General features: G+C 40.3%; 1 protein-coding gene across 2 annotated transcripts in view; it reads right to left on the bottom strand.

Annotated features, from left to right (window-relative positions):
- Positions 1-6,825, bottom strand: part of LOC125300005 (spermatogenesis-associated protein 16-like) — a 47,867-nt gene extending 41,042 nt beyond the window's left edge. The window contains exons 1-4 of one of the 2 annotated variants that reach the window (XM_048251470.1): positions 6,722-6,754; positions 6,565-6,629; positions 5,128-5,680; positions 3,199-3,344 (exon numbers count right to left, since the gene is read on the bottom strand). In XM_048251470.1, coding sequence (XP_048107427.1) covers positions 3,199-3,344; positions 5,128-5,613 — 632 coding nt within the window. In that variant the 5' untranslated portion in view covers positions 5,614-5,680; positions 6,565-6,629; positions 6,722-6,754. Of the gene's footprint in view, positions 1-3,198; positions 3,345-5,127; positions 5,681-6,564; positions 6,630-6,721 lie in introns of both variants that reach the window. The other variant, XM_048251469.1, reaches the window with a different exon arrangement.
- Positions 6,826-14,281: the final 7,456 nt, after the last annotated feature.

Here is a 14,281-nt window from a genome sequence, read left to right as displayed (position 1 = left end):
CAGCAGCTCACACAGAATGTGTACTCTTCTAGCTGGACTGCACACGCAAAACAATGATAACCTTGACAAGACTAACTGCCTTGCACTGCAGAACTCAATTCAAGTACTGTTGGACTGCAAATCTCTGTATAGAGTATACCATCCATGCAATGGTTCTGTAAGAGATTATTCAGAAGCTGTGCTGAATAACACTGTGGGGGAGGGCTCAACTGTTTGACCGAGTTTTAAATGGCATATTTGGTCTTTCATTACCATGTCTGTTATTCAAAACATGAGTCTGCTATTCAAACTGTCCTAATCAATGAACTGAATGAACACGGCAGATTCCACAAATAAGTAACACAGTACTGTCAAGGGTGATATATTCAAGTCAAGGTGAGTTACAGTGATGGTCTAACAGGGGAAACTTTCCGACTGAATGGAAATGCAAGGTTTACAGGAATCACTGTACAGTACGACAAACTTGCTGACAAGCTGCAGATAAGGCAGCTTGGACAGACTGGTCAATAACACATAACAGTATTCCCCTCGCCATGCCCTACTGCAGAACCCAAAAGCACAGGCATACATTCCAGAACACCCCAGCTATGGAGAGTACAGGGAACAGGACTCATTGCCATGGTATCTTCATGTATCTTCCTTTATGCATGCATTATGGATTCTCTGCATCTCTCTCCGCATCACCTCTTCACTTTTAAAGGAAAATTCCGGTATTTAGCACTTTGAGTCCCTTTTCTGGTTTGTTTTGGATGAACTAGAATGGTGGACACCGACATTTTGACGATTGGTCCTGTCTCGACTTTTCTGACTCGTTTTGAATCGCCTTTGACTACTCAGAGTGGCTGCCAACAGGCATGCTCAAACATGTCCTAAAACAACCCTTAACGTTCGTTTTCAAAACTGTGCAACTCACCGAGTGGTTAGTGGTGTTCGTTGATGTTCCAAAACAAGTAGCGTAGCAAAATATAGTTTCTGTCGTGTTTTATTTGGCATTTTGTAAAATCCCATTGATTTCTGTTGGAAGACCCATTGCACCTTAATATTACCGAAGTCCTTTTAGGCAAGCAGTGATGCCAGTAACGCGTTACTTAGTAACGCGTTAGTCTATTTTGACCACTTTTTTCGGTAACGAGTAATCTAACGCGCTACTATTTACAAACCAGTAATCAGATTAAAGTTACTTATCTAAGTTACTGTGCATTACTGTTTTTGTAATTTTAGTAAAAAGATATAATATTCTTTGCTTTCTTCTTGTCTTGGGGATTAATGTCATGTAGGCTATGCTCACGTTTTCAGCATGAGCACAATTCACGTGTAAAACCACGCAGCGACACAAACGTAAACAACAATGGAGGGAGAGAGAGAGAGATGCACATTTCATCAGTCATTACTTTGAGTTTGTGTCAGCTAAACATACATTCTGTGCTGGCGACAAAGTGCTGTCTAGCTAGACATCCCAAGTCTCCCGAAGTTTTAGGAGTCTCCCACATATTGATAGCAGCTTCCATGATGTCCGCAAATTACATAAAATCTCCCGGAACCTAGAGCGAACAAGAGCACGCAAGCCAGACCGGACTTCAAATGCATAACGCGCGCACACAACGGAGAGGGAGAGAGAGAGGAGTGGTGCGTTTGTGCCTGAAGCGCATCCAAGACAGAGAGCATCCTGGTCTGTTTTGCTAAATCAACCAATTAGTTTTCAGTGTAGGTGTGTTTATATCTCTTTTCTCCCAAACTTAAATAATCAGTTCAGTCAGTGTATCTAGGAACAGGAGCGTCATGGCAGCGTCAGTGCCCCTCAAAAAGGAAGATTTAAGACCCATTTCACATCAGACTACACAAAAGTGTACCCAATTGTCTCATAAGATTAAAACATAATGATATTCTTGCACACTGCACTGTTTGTAACAGTGACTTTAGCATTGCTCACGGCGGGTTAAATGATTGCAAAAGACTTGTTGAGGTGAGTTGAGTGTAATTTCATTTGCATATTACTCAGGCCTATACAAGATGGCTAGTTGCCAAGGCTACATGAAAAAAAAATCTACAAAAAAATCTACATATTTTACTATAACAATTTCTATTAATAGGCCTTCCTTATCTGGTGTACTTAGACGTTATTGGACAAACATCTGAATTTCAGTATCTAAGTAGGTTAGGTTGGGATGTCATTACTGTTAAAATGCACTTCCTGTATAGTGAGTATTGGCAAAACCGGTTATCATTTTTATGTTGAGGCGGTGGGGGTGTTGTCGGCAGCTGCTGAAAGTAACTAATAAAGTAACTTGTAATCTAACTTGTTACTTTAAAAATCAAGTAATCCGTAAAGTAACTAAGTTACTTTTTAAAGGAGTAATCAGTAATCAAGGTAACTGTGGCAACACTGTAGGCAAGTCCCTCCACCATATACAGTAGCAACGCCTTTTGGGCACTCATCGGGCATCCTATTCAGCAGAAATGCACGTGTGCAAGGCTTCACGACACCAATCTTGCTCCAGCAGCGAACACATGATTGGAAGATGTCTTCACAACACACCATATGATCGCTCAATGTATTCACATGTCGACATTTTGCCGAGGAAGGGGTGGGATATGTGTAGACAACGGCCATATTGCCGTTACAAACTAACCCCATTAGTTCTATGGAGGATTTTTTGAGTGCTGTGTCTCCTCATTAGAAAGTCTCTGATATTACTGCGCCACCGTCTATGCTTCAGGTTCAAATATTGAGCGGAAGTTTATACGCGGCTGTGAGGTGTCTGAAAAAATAGTTCCATAATAGCAAATAAGACGGCTGGAAATCATACATTGCGTCGATATATATTTGATTTTAATAATCAACGAACACCACTAACCACTCGGTGAGTTGCACAGTTTTGAAAACGAACGTTAAGGGTTGTTTTAGGACATGTTTGAGCATGCCTGTTGGCAGCCACTCTGAGTAGTCAAAGGCGACTCAAAACGAGTCAGAAAAGTCGAGACAGGACCAATCATCAAAATTTCGGTGTCCACCACTCTAGTTCATCCAAAACAAACCAGAAAAGGGAATTTTCCTTTAACTCACATGTTGGCTTCCTGCTCCTTCTTCTAGTTATTGCCTACACATCCTGCTCTCAGGGTCCAATGAATATGTGCTGCCCCCCTCCTCCCGAGTGTCCCACAGCACCCTGTCTTTTGTTCGGTGGCCCAACCCATTACCTGTGGGAGTGTCTGAGTGCTTTGTCAGGCCTCTTCATTTGCAGGTAGCATGCAACGAGCCGGGACTCAATAAAGCTGACAAGCATGGAGATGTCTTCATAATCAGCATTAAAGGGTTTCTCCCAGATTGCACCTTTGGAACACAACTGCAGAGAGAAAGAGAGAGAAAGAGAGAGAGAGAGAGAGAGAGAGAGAGAGAGAGAGAGAGAGAGAGGGCATGGGGTAAGAAAAAAGTTATAAATGCCGTATTTGTATTTTTGGGAAAACAAATCAAACCTACTGTATAGTCACTTGTGGTGTTGTGGTACTTCTGATCTGATTTCCATACAACTGACTGACATTTAAATAAAGAAGAAACTTCATTTCACTTCAACAACACTACACATTCCAAGCCATTATTAGACAATCCCTCTTACACCGTATCTGCATTGCAGACAAGTCTGATAGATCTGGAGGACATTCAAGATAAAATAGTCTTGTTGACAAAGCAGGGAATTTGCTGGGGTCCTGCAACCCAGCTTCCACATCTTTTCAAGTGGAGAAAAAGTGTTCAACAAAGAAGTTGAAATGCTTGTGACAAATGGGCGAAATACACTTCACTAGTATGTCACCACAGAACAGCTTGGCTCTAACGCTCTTTCTCATTTGGACTAATTTATCATTCAGTGCTATTGATCCCTGCACTTTATTCCATTAAAAGAATGCGAGGCGTCTCAGGGAGGACGCAAATGAATGAGGTCTTGGCCCACGAATGTCAACGCGTTTATCACACTGAAACAGCATCCTCGAATTTAATTAGCTCCGAATCTGCCAATAACATCTGCAACGCATTTCAAATCCCTCTATTAAATAACAAGCACTAAATGCATCCCGGCTCTTTCAACTTTGCAAGCCCACAACTGATTGATCATCGGACCTTAACTGAGTGACTGTGGAGACCCGTATAGTGCCCTGGGCAAAAATGAAGCAATTAAAGGAATTCCTTCAGAATGTCAGTGACAAGGCCTCCTGGATTCATTTCCATTAGCATATCTCAGATGCAGAGACATACCTGATGCTTTAATTAACTGATTCAGAGTGTCTTTCATGGTAGTCTTAGATACATTGTTTTCAAGTTGTATTAGAAGTCTTTTCACATCAGATTTTTAACACGTTGCTCTATGGCTTTTTCTCACACATGTTATGCTGTTTTCGTTGGATACAAACTAAAAACACCATTTTGTCTGGAAGTGCTAATGTACTATTTTCCCAGTTTTTAAATGACATTCTGATGTTATAATTTTGTGCCATCTGTTAAATGAAAGCAAAACACCACAAACAAAACCAATACAGTTACTGAAAACTGCACCCAGACAGAATGAAACCCACCAATATGAAAGGCCTATCCCACAACATTCCGCACAAATAGATTAACTCAAGAGTGGCATAGAGCCTAGTCCTCCAATGATAGGCCTGATTTGAAATCAAAGGGACAGTTTTTAGGCCAGAACACCTAAAAATCTAATTCTGCAGTCATCTTTATGTCAGAGGAGGGCAATATAAGTTGTCCCTGTCCGTAGTGAACAAAGTGAGTTAGGCCTATAGATCTAGATCTAAAGCTCTAAATTCCCTTCAATTTCCTTCCATTCTCAAGATCTGTGCTCTAGCATTACAACACTTTTTTATTGAACATATATAGTTTAATAAAGAAACACAATTTCTTGTTCTATTGGTGTGAAGATGACACCAATGACAAAATGTAGGCCTAGATTCTGGGGTGAATAACCCCTTTTATTGACAACTTTAGGCAAATAAACCACTTTTTTGCAGCCACAGTTGAGAAATTGAAATAATAAATAACAATGTAATCTATTTGTTCAGAAATATAAAGCAAAATAAATTAAATGAAAAGGGTGGACGGAGGTGCATTTTAATTTGAATATAAAGTACCTCGAGTGCTGTGGTAAAACGGCTGGCTGCGGTGTCATATCTCTTCTGTCGGTAGCATGAGTCGGCATCCTGTAAGGCTACATCCAGCCATTTGTCAATTTGAGGCAGAGAGCTGAGATGAGGTCCACTTCGAGGGCCCAGTATTTCAGCTGGCTGACACATTAATTGTGAGCCAGTGCGGGCCGGGGCCTGTGAGGACTTGTGGGTAATGTCGTGTTCACCACCAAACACCAGCTTGGCCTCGGCCTCCTCCAGAGTTCTTAAAGGGATGCGTTGCAGGAGAGCAGAGGGGGAAGGAGAAATGGGGGTCCCGTTTTTATCCTGGGCTTTCTTCTCCTCTGCCCATCCATCTCCTGCTCTCCTGCCATCTGCGTCTGCCCTCTCAGGCCCAGCGATGCCACTCCTCTTCCTCTTCCTCTTGTTTCGGCTGTTTTCCCTAGGTGTTGTCTGGAAGTGTTCTCTCTGATCTTCACTCTCGGTGCTCATGCCGCGATTTGTTATTTTAGATGGTCCCGAGAGCCCTGGATTTTTAGTAGAATTTGCCGTGATGTGCCTGAGAGAGATTAAGCATGTGAATATGATACAAATGCTTAGCATATTAAAAAAAAGTCATGTATCTGCCTTGAGGTCCCCATAATGCAGTAAAAAACAGAGGGATGCCATATACAAAGCTAAATTAATACATTAGTAAATAAAACCTCAGCCTTACAGCTTTCAGTTTTTCCTTCCCGTTTCATTGCCTACCAACAGTATGACAACTAAGCAGTGGAAAGGGGGATGGGTCGCCCTATAGGCCTACATCCACAGTGGAATTCAAAATTAAGATTTTTGTACATGAAATATGTTGAACAGGTTGTAGACTATTCATGGACCACTTCAGGGAGACTGGAAGCTGTTAGCTGACCTTCCCATCTTAATGCTAACTGTATTTAGACTTCATAATTGGACTGCTGTACACCTATGCATCAGTCAGCCTACATTTCCTGGATTTAACCAAGGCCAAGATGAAAAATTCAGTCATTGTAGCCTATGATGCAAGACATTCTTGGATTTTCACTACTGATTGTATTAGCCAGTAACTTAGTATTATTCTGCATAATAAGGAATTCATTCTGTAGTCCATCTAGTTCAATTGAGTGGCTTAGCCTAAAAGGGCAGATTTGAGTAGGCTTTCTCTTTTCAGTTAAGATATTAGTAGGGTAGGCCTACAGTAATTACAACCACTAATGCTATTTTGCTATAAATGGCTATTTAGCAATTCGTTTATAATTCAGTCCAAGCCTTCAGACTGTGGACAAGAACACTGGCTGCAGGTAAGTTCTTGCCTGCTCTTACAGCCACAACAGCCAGAAAGAGATCATAAAAATATAAACATCAAATATAAACATAACAAAGCTATAGTAAGCATCATTGCAACCTAGGATCTCATAATGTTACCTAACGTTAGAGCATCAAGGTCTTCAATGTTTGGAATGAAGTAAACGTGTCAAAGCTAGGACTGCCTAATTAACACACAAAAACAGTGATGCTGCCAGTGATGTATTTGTACAGTAATGTCGCAACTGCTAACTCAGAAAGTAGCCTATTTGCTTACCCCGCAGTTCTTCTTGATGAATTATACATGTTTGTTTTCTAATGATAAAAATACGATTCTTGAAATCGGATGCCCAGTTTGAAAGCAGTGAAGTTCCCTAGAGTTCGTAGAATAACAATCTTAAGGGAATGTTTTCCCCTCATAGAAACCAAAGATTCTAGAGCGCTCTAGACCATTGGTTCGCAGATTTTATTTGGGTCGCCAGCACAATTTATGTTGTGTAGGCTAATAGGCCTAGCTTATTCCATTTAACTAGGAAAGCTATCAGTTTTCTATTAGGATATAGTTTGTTTACCACAGTCACGGCCCTAGAATAGCTCTGAAACTAGGGGCGAACGCGCCGCAGAGGGGGCAGCGTGCATCTCACTCGCAAAATGAAACATTTCTGTGGGGCGCCTGCCATGGACCTCGCAGTTGCAAAATCAGCATGAACATTAACGGACAGCTGCTTCCGTTGACCGATTAAAATCTAGTTACCATGCTGTCAACTAAATCACACATCCTGTACCGGGCATGGCTATTAAATTTGCGTCAAAGGCTGATAGTTTCAATTGTAGATGCACTCTTTAAAGTTAATAACAGCCTCCTCACATTCCTTATTATTTCGGATTTAAAATGCACACCAGTGCATTTTAAAATGCACACCAGTGCATTTTATAAGGCTACAATTAAATTGACATTTTAAAAGCTATTATTTCCTCTTGTTTTCCACCTCGCAAACTCTACTAGGCTACAGTAAAAGCGCATTATCTTTTGGCTATTGCGCAAAAGCCTCTTGTTCTGATATTTATTCATTTCACATTCTTTCAACAACATAGCTTGTCACAACATCAATACACAGCCTTAGTATAAGGCCTACAGACACTTAACTTGCGGATTCAATGCGGATTCAACTTTCCAAAGAAACCTCCAGAAATAGGCTACAATATAACGACTTGAGTTATTTGCTATGTTTACATCGGAATTAACGCTGTTATGGATCCATTTCTCTGCAACGCAACGTAGCCTACAACATTTCTCTTTAGATGTACAGGAACAGCTTACTATGTTGAAGAGTGACGATTGCGTAGAATGCAAGAATATCACCAAACTCTCGAATGCGCATTAAAACGTTATCTTTTAGGTAACTTTCCACGCTGATGGTACCCAAAATGCAACACAACTGTGTTCAAAGCAGGATGAGGAAAACCTGAGGTTGTGTGTTTGTACAAAACTGAGCGAGAATTTTATAGCTTTGAAAATATTTCACATTGTTTCATGTGTAATTGAGATTGCAGAGTTGTGGGAAACTGAGTCAGTGCATCACCAATCCCTGTAATAGTAGTGGTAGTAGGCAAGACATAGGCGCTATTAGGTATGGCACTGTAGAATGGTTAGAGGGGGCATATAAAAGTTTGAGAACCTGTGGCCTAAAACAATATTGGTGGTTGCATGTTAGATCTGAAGTGAAATGGGTCGCGATGGTCTGTCATTTTTAAAAAGTGGGTCCCCAGATAAAAAGTTTGGGAAACACTGGTTTAATCAATTTATCATGTCATAGAGATATTGCTTATTATGCATTGTTGAAGACAACTGAATGTGAATATCTTTTTTTTCTCTAATTTTCTCTTCCTACCAAAAAGTATAGTTACTTCTATACTCTTTGTTCCTACCCAAAACATTTGGGGGGCCGCATGAATCCTGCTGGTGGGCCTCATCTGGCCCCCGGGCCTTATGTTTGACAGCCTGGTCTAGAGTCTTTGATAGAAACGAAGCTATTTTGTCCTAACATAGGCCATGTTATTTCGAATAAGCAGCTCATTGGAGTAGGCCTAGGTTATCCAAGTCTATCTCTGTTGATAATATTTGTTGATGAAATTTCGGTGTTAGAAGGTTTGGTGTCTGATGGAGTGCTTCATCCTTCTCTCTTAATAATAATTTCTTCAGTAATTTGTTTATGTATTTCAAATAATAGTCATAATAATAATAATAATAAGAAGAAGAAGAAGAAGAAGAAGAAGAAGAAGAAGAAGAAGAAAAGAATAGGCAATGCAATTAAAATCTAAAACAATTAGATACATAAAACAATGTAATATAAATCACAGTGACTGACACTGTCTGGCACTCACTATGACTGTTTTTGATAAAAAAAATAATAAGATACTCAACAACTGTTGTAGGCGATAGCTTTTCTTAATAAACAAATAAATAAATAAATAAATAAATAATAACACGTCATACAATTGAACAATTGACATTTTCAATTTCATGTCATCAATTAGCAAAAAAGTGTGCGTGCCATAGGCTACTTTGCACACTGACTCACTTGATAATAAAAAGGAGAATGTAAAAGGGTTCAAGGACCTTAACATTGTGCATTTGAACATTGTGTGAATACTTCTGAATGCACCTCTCATCAGAGTGTGAAGGCTCCTTATTCCCATTAAAGCAACACCAAAGAACTTTCCCTCTGTCACACGCATGCTATTTGTTTATCCAGCACCGGCTTTGCAAATAACGATGTCCATAGACAAGGTAGAATATGTTGCACGATTTATGAAAGTATGATGTATTGCGACATCAGATGCAAGTCAAATTTGTAGTTTCTTATGTCTCATTCCATCGAACTACAGATCCGCTACCCGATCTGGCAAACTTACATAGTGCGGTTATAGCCGATAGAGGGCTGTGAAGCGAATGCAGAAGTGCCGTTCACCCTGTTACAAGTTGATGAACCACTGAAACGATTTTGGAAACATTATTTTAGGGTACAAAAAACTCTTTGGTGTTGCTTTAAGGGTTCTGATGTTTGAGCTTCCTGTGTTTCTTTACACTCTGCTGATGTAGTTCCCAGGTTAGTTCTGGGGCAGGGATGGGAGATGAATATGCTCTGAATGAATATCTGCATGCTTTTTTAACTTTTTAACTTGACTCAACATTTGAGCTTGTTTCCCCCATCAGTGTCCATTGAGCATCCTTGTAATTTTTGTTATGAGAGGGAAACTCGGTACAGCAGCTCTTTATGCTAGCAAGGCAGCTAAAAGCTTGAATCGGATACAAGATACACAATTTTAGGATGTGAGTAAGGCCTCAGGGCAGAGGAATGTAGCATAATAGATTTCTCCATACACACTAAAGTGTAACACCGTAATCTAATTTTGGTCAGAGTGAAAGCAGACAGCTGGCTTGCCAGCATCAAAGGTCTAAAGGTCTGATACTCCTTTGGGAAACTATCTATCTGAGCTTGCTCCATTAGTGTTATTTTAACTTTTTTTGTTTCATTTCCTGTAGTCTGATGGTCCTGAGTCATCATCTGTGAGACCTACTGGAATCTGCAAGAACTAAAAGGTGAAATATGTCTTGGTCTCCAGTGGTTGTCGGGCATATATGTGTAGGCCCCTGCTCTTCACTTTGCAAGGCCCTTTTGTTCTGGAGGGTTGCTGGACATGGATTTGGGTTCGATAAATTATTCTGCAACTGCAAGTGTTGGTGTTTGGTAAATGCCAATTGTAGGCATTATTTTTTGTAAAACATCCCCAAGTCATTATTATCTCCTTCACAGTTCCATTTCAATTGAATTTAAACTATTAGGGTAAGATCATTTCAATTTCGCTTCATTTGATTTTAAGTTTCACTTAACCAATCCAATCTGTCTCATATCTTCTTTTCTGTCAAATATTCTTGACAAGATTGTCAAGAAAGTTTTTAATTTCCTGTCTCAGATTAATTTGGTAGACAAAGCAGTCTGGAGGTCATTCTGAAACTGCCCTTTTCATGATCATCATGATCATGATCATGATCATCATTTTGGGGAAAGTACTCAGAAGCTTTGAATCTTACCTCAAGTGTACATTCATTCAGTGTCTTGGCAGGGAAAAGTGTCACTCTCACCACCTCTTTTTCAGGGATCAATACTTGGACCCCTCCTATTTTCCTTTTGCCATTTTCAGGTGTCCAATAGGTGACATGATCTGTTCACATTGGTTCTCTCATGTCTTTGGTATCACTGTCCTGTGGATGATACTCATCTGAGGGATTGTCTTCTTCAACTCAAACTGAGCTCCTGGTATTGCCAGCTAATCCCACTATTCCACAAAATATTAACATCCAATTTGGATCATTGACCCCAACCCCATCACAAAACCTGGGTTCTATGATTGATGACCATCTAAATTTCTCTGAGCATATAGTTTCGGTCTTAAAGTCTTGACAGTTTACCATAATATTTGGATTATTAAATATTTTCTCACACAATATGCTACATAGCTTCTTGCGCAGGCCCTGGTTATTTCTAATATGTTTTATTGCATCTGTATCGTTATTTTAACAGGCCTGTCTGCATGTGTAGTGTGACCATTGCAGGTGATTCAGAATAAAACTGGGCATTTGGTCTTTAATCAGCAAAAGAGGTCACATATAACTCCTCTCCAAGTCACCCCTCACTGGCTGCCTTTTGCTGCTAGAATTAAATCTAAATCTCTCCCTATTGCCTATAGGACAGATAGCCACTGCATTGGCACCAGCCTATTTAAATGCTATGATTCAGCCCTACTCCCCCTCTCAACCAAGTCATTCCTCTGATGAGTGCATGTTGTCTTTGCCTTCTAGTATCAAGAAGAATGACTGAAACTTGTATTAATGTTTTTTGTGCACAAAAAGGAAAATTTATGTGAATGAGTGGTAATAGTCTCTAGTTGTGACATTTTCAGGATGTAATGCTGAACACAGTGTGAACACTTTGAGTGCAGCATTTATCTCTTGTTGAATGGAAGACAGAGTAGACACAAAGAAAATTACACTATAATACACATGGAATGGGAAAGGAGAATGCACTTTGTGGTGTTTACCATTGGACCATGTACTTCAACTAGTATTTTATACACCAAAATGGGTTGACAATCCTTGCTTCATTCCAGTTAACATACTGATAAACACCATCTGGTGTTTTCTCTGTATGGAAACAGTATCTATTGTAGAAAAGAAAATTTCGCTTTTCGCCATTTCACTTCATATGTCCACATATGCTATATATATAGTAGGCCAGGCCTATATGCATTTGCATATGTTTTACTCTTTAGTTTTCTGAATGTGCAGTATGGAGGTAGCCGAGGGTTTTGTCACAACAACACAATAGCCTCTCTTGAAGAGTTAGCTCTACTTTGAATGTTCAGCCAGGCTGTGTTGTGTAGATGGCTCCGTGTCCATGACTTTCCATCACTAATTGGTTTGGGAAATGGTTCCTCTACTTACAGGCTGAGTGTGTGAATGGACAGAAGAGCAGACGTAGCCTTCCCCTGTGTGCATATGGTTTCCCCCTGATGCATACTGTATAAGGTGTTTACTCCACCTTCAGCTTAGCACTCCTTCCCCCTCCCAACCCCTGGCCTTAGTGCGCACATTATGTACCAGACAAAGTGAAATTTACAAAGACCACAGGCCTGAGTTATTAGGACTCCATTAAGATCCATCTCATGCCGCAGTAAATGGCTCCTATACGACTAGCACTCAGGACATTTGTGTGAAATACTCGCATTGCAACAATCTTTTCCCATCTTTAGCTCTGTTCTTATTTGTGTTCCGACTCCAAGGAGCTGTAACATATCCTCGCTAAGCTTTGGGAGAACAGTGTTGTTGTGGGCCATATATTGTGTGTTAAGGAAGGCTGCATTGAAGCACTGCTATTTGGCTTTTTTATGCCCAGCCCTTAATGCTGCAGTTGTGTCTTTTGCTATTAATGAGACCTCTTCATCCATATTCATTGTGATTACCAAGGACCTTGAGAGTATATTTACTCCATGCCAGTTCAAAGTGAAAATGGAGTGGGAAATGGTATCATCGCCACAAACATGAATAAATACAGCCCTCTCTCCCATGTCACGGCAATATTTTGAAAGTTAAACTTGTGCACTTGAGACAGAAGCATTGCACTTAACCTTTATTCCAATGTTTATTGCCATCAAACAGACACGACACAAAAATTGCCAAGAGACACAAACAACACATACTCTGCCAGTTTTCAGGTATTCTCTGATTGGTCCCCTGTTGCTCCTTATTTTTCGGTCTGTAATCGGCAAAGACATCTCAATGCACAGAACTAGTTCACTTTATCTTGGGGGATGATAATTTCACCGTGTGAATGTGATGTTCTGCATGCTGATGGGACTACTACTTACATATGCTTTAGTCAAGCTCCGGATGGCATAAGGACAAAAAAGAAAGACAGTCTTTGAGAGGGAGGCAGGGCGTGCTTGTGCTGAACATTGCTTAGCCTTTGCCTTTGCAACTGAGACTTGTACTGCTGTCACTAATTAATCCTTTCCTGCCTTTGCTTGACTGGTATGAAAAAAAAAATAACTGTGAAAGCTGTGAAAACATAGAATATCAGTGTGGTAGGGAAAGGAAGACAAACTGCTTGAGTGGGAGTTGCACAGTAACCAAGGGATGTGTTTGCGAAGCAGGGTGTTAGGTGAGGCCAACATGGCTGATTACATAAATAATGTAGACCTCGCCTTAAGGCTCAAGGTGGTGCAGTCATTCTTTCATCCATCCACTGTGTGTTTTCCTTCATGAAGCTGAACTGATAAAACCATACCGCAATACTTTCATTAAGTACATTCTTGTCGGCAGCTAACACCAACCAGAATAGTAAGGCAGGTTGTCTGTGGATGCTTGTTGGCATAGCTCGGGGGGGTTACCGTGCAAATTTCATTTTGTCATACTCAGAATTCTATTAATTAAAACCATTAGGCCGTGGCTGATTAACAATGCAAACAAATTACTTTGGATGAGACCTTCAGACTCAGCAAAATGGAAAAGCAAAAAAGTGCAAAACTGAAATCACTTTAAGAGGTAGAGACCAGAAATCTGCATTCACAACTGAATCCTGTCTCCAAATCCTGAGTTCGCTGGGGCTTAAAAGAGGACATTACACTGATGTCTCTGGTGAACTCTGACTTAAATCATAAACCTGAACTATAAACCTTACGCCTGGCCAATGCTTAATCCAGCCCATATGTCAGCTCATTTATATGGGCATAAATAACCAAGGCGATAAGTATCTGCTTTCCAGATTAATAGACCTGGATGGGAGTGTAAAAGTGGATTAGAAAATGGTTTAGAGCCATATCAAGAGACCTACAATCTACAGCACTATATATTTTCTTCTGAAACGATGTCGTTACACTTCACATTTGAAGGAACACAATCAGAGTCTCCTCAGCTAATGTGTGATCAAGAGCCACATACTCCTGTGTGAAGATGGTCAGGAATACATATAATTCCAGTCCATTGCTTATTCCAATAAAATGAGGTCATGATAATGATCTGCTTAAAAAAACTTTATAAGAGGAGAGAGGAAGACTGAGAGTGTAGGGGGTGGGGTGGGGTGGGGGTGCAAACAACATGGACAGACCCGCATTACATAACATCATAGACCTCTTAATGTGCAAATGCTCTCTGAAAATGTAGTGTAACCTCACAGGACCAAGCTCAGAGGCCGAGGGAGACACATGGACATTAAAATGAAACTGAGAGAACAGCGACAGATGGATCTGTATTTTCAGAAATGGACACAATTTGTCC

This window comes from Alosa alosa, chromosome 9 (assembly GCF_017589495.1).
Source record: "Alosa alosa isolate M-15738 ecotype Scorff River chromosome 9, AALO_Geno_1.1, whole genome shotgun sequence".
Taxonomy (NCBI): Eukaryota; Metazoa; Chordata; class Actinopteri; order Clupeiformes; family Clupeidae; genus Alosa; species Alosa alosa.
Note: the sequence above shows the minus strand (reverse complement) of the source record. Positions and strands in the feature narration are given on the sequence as shown.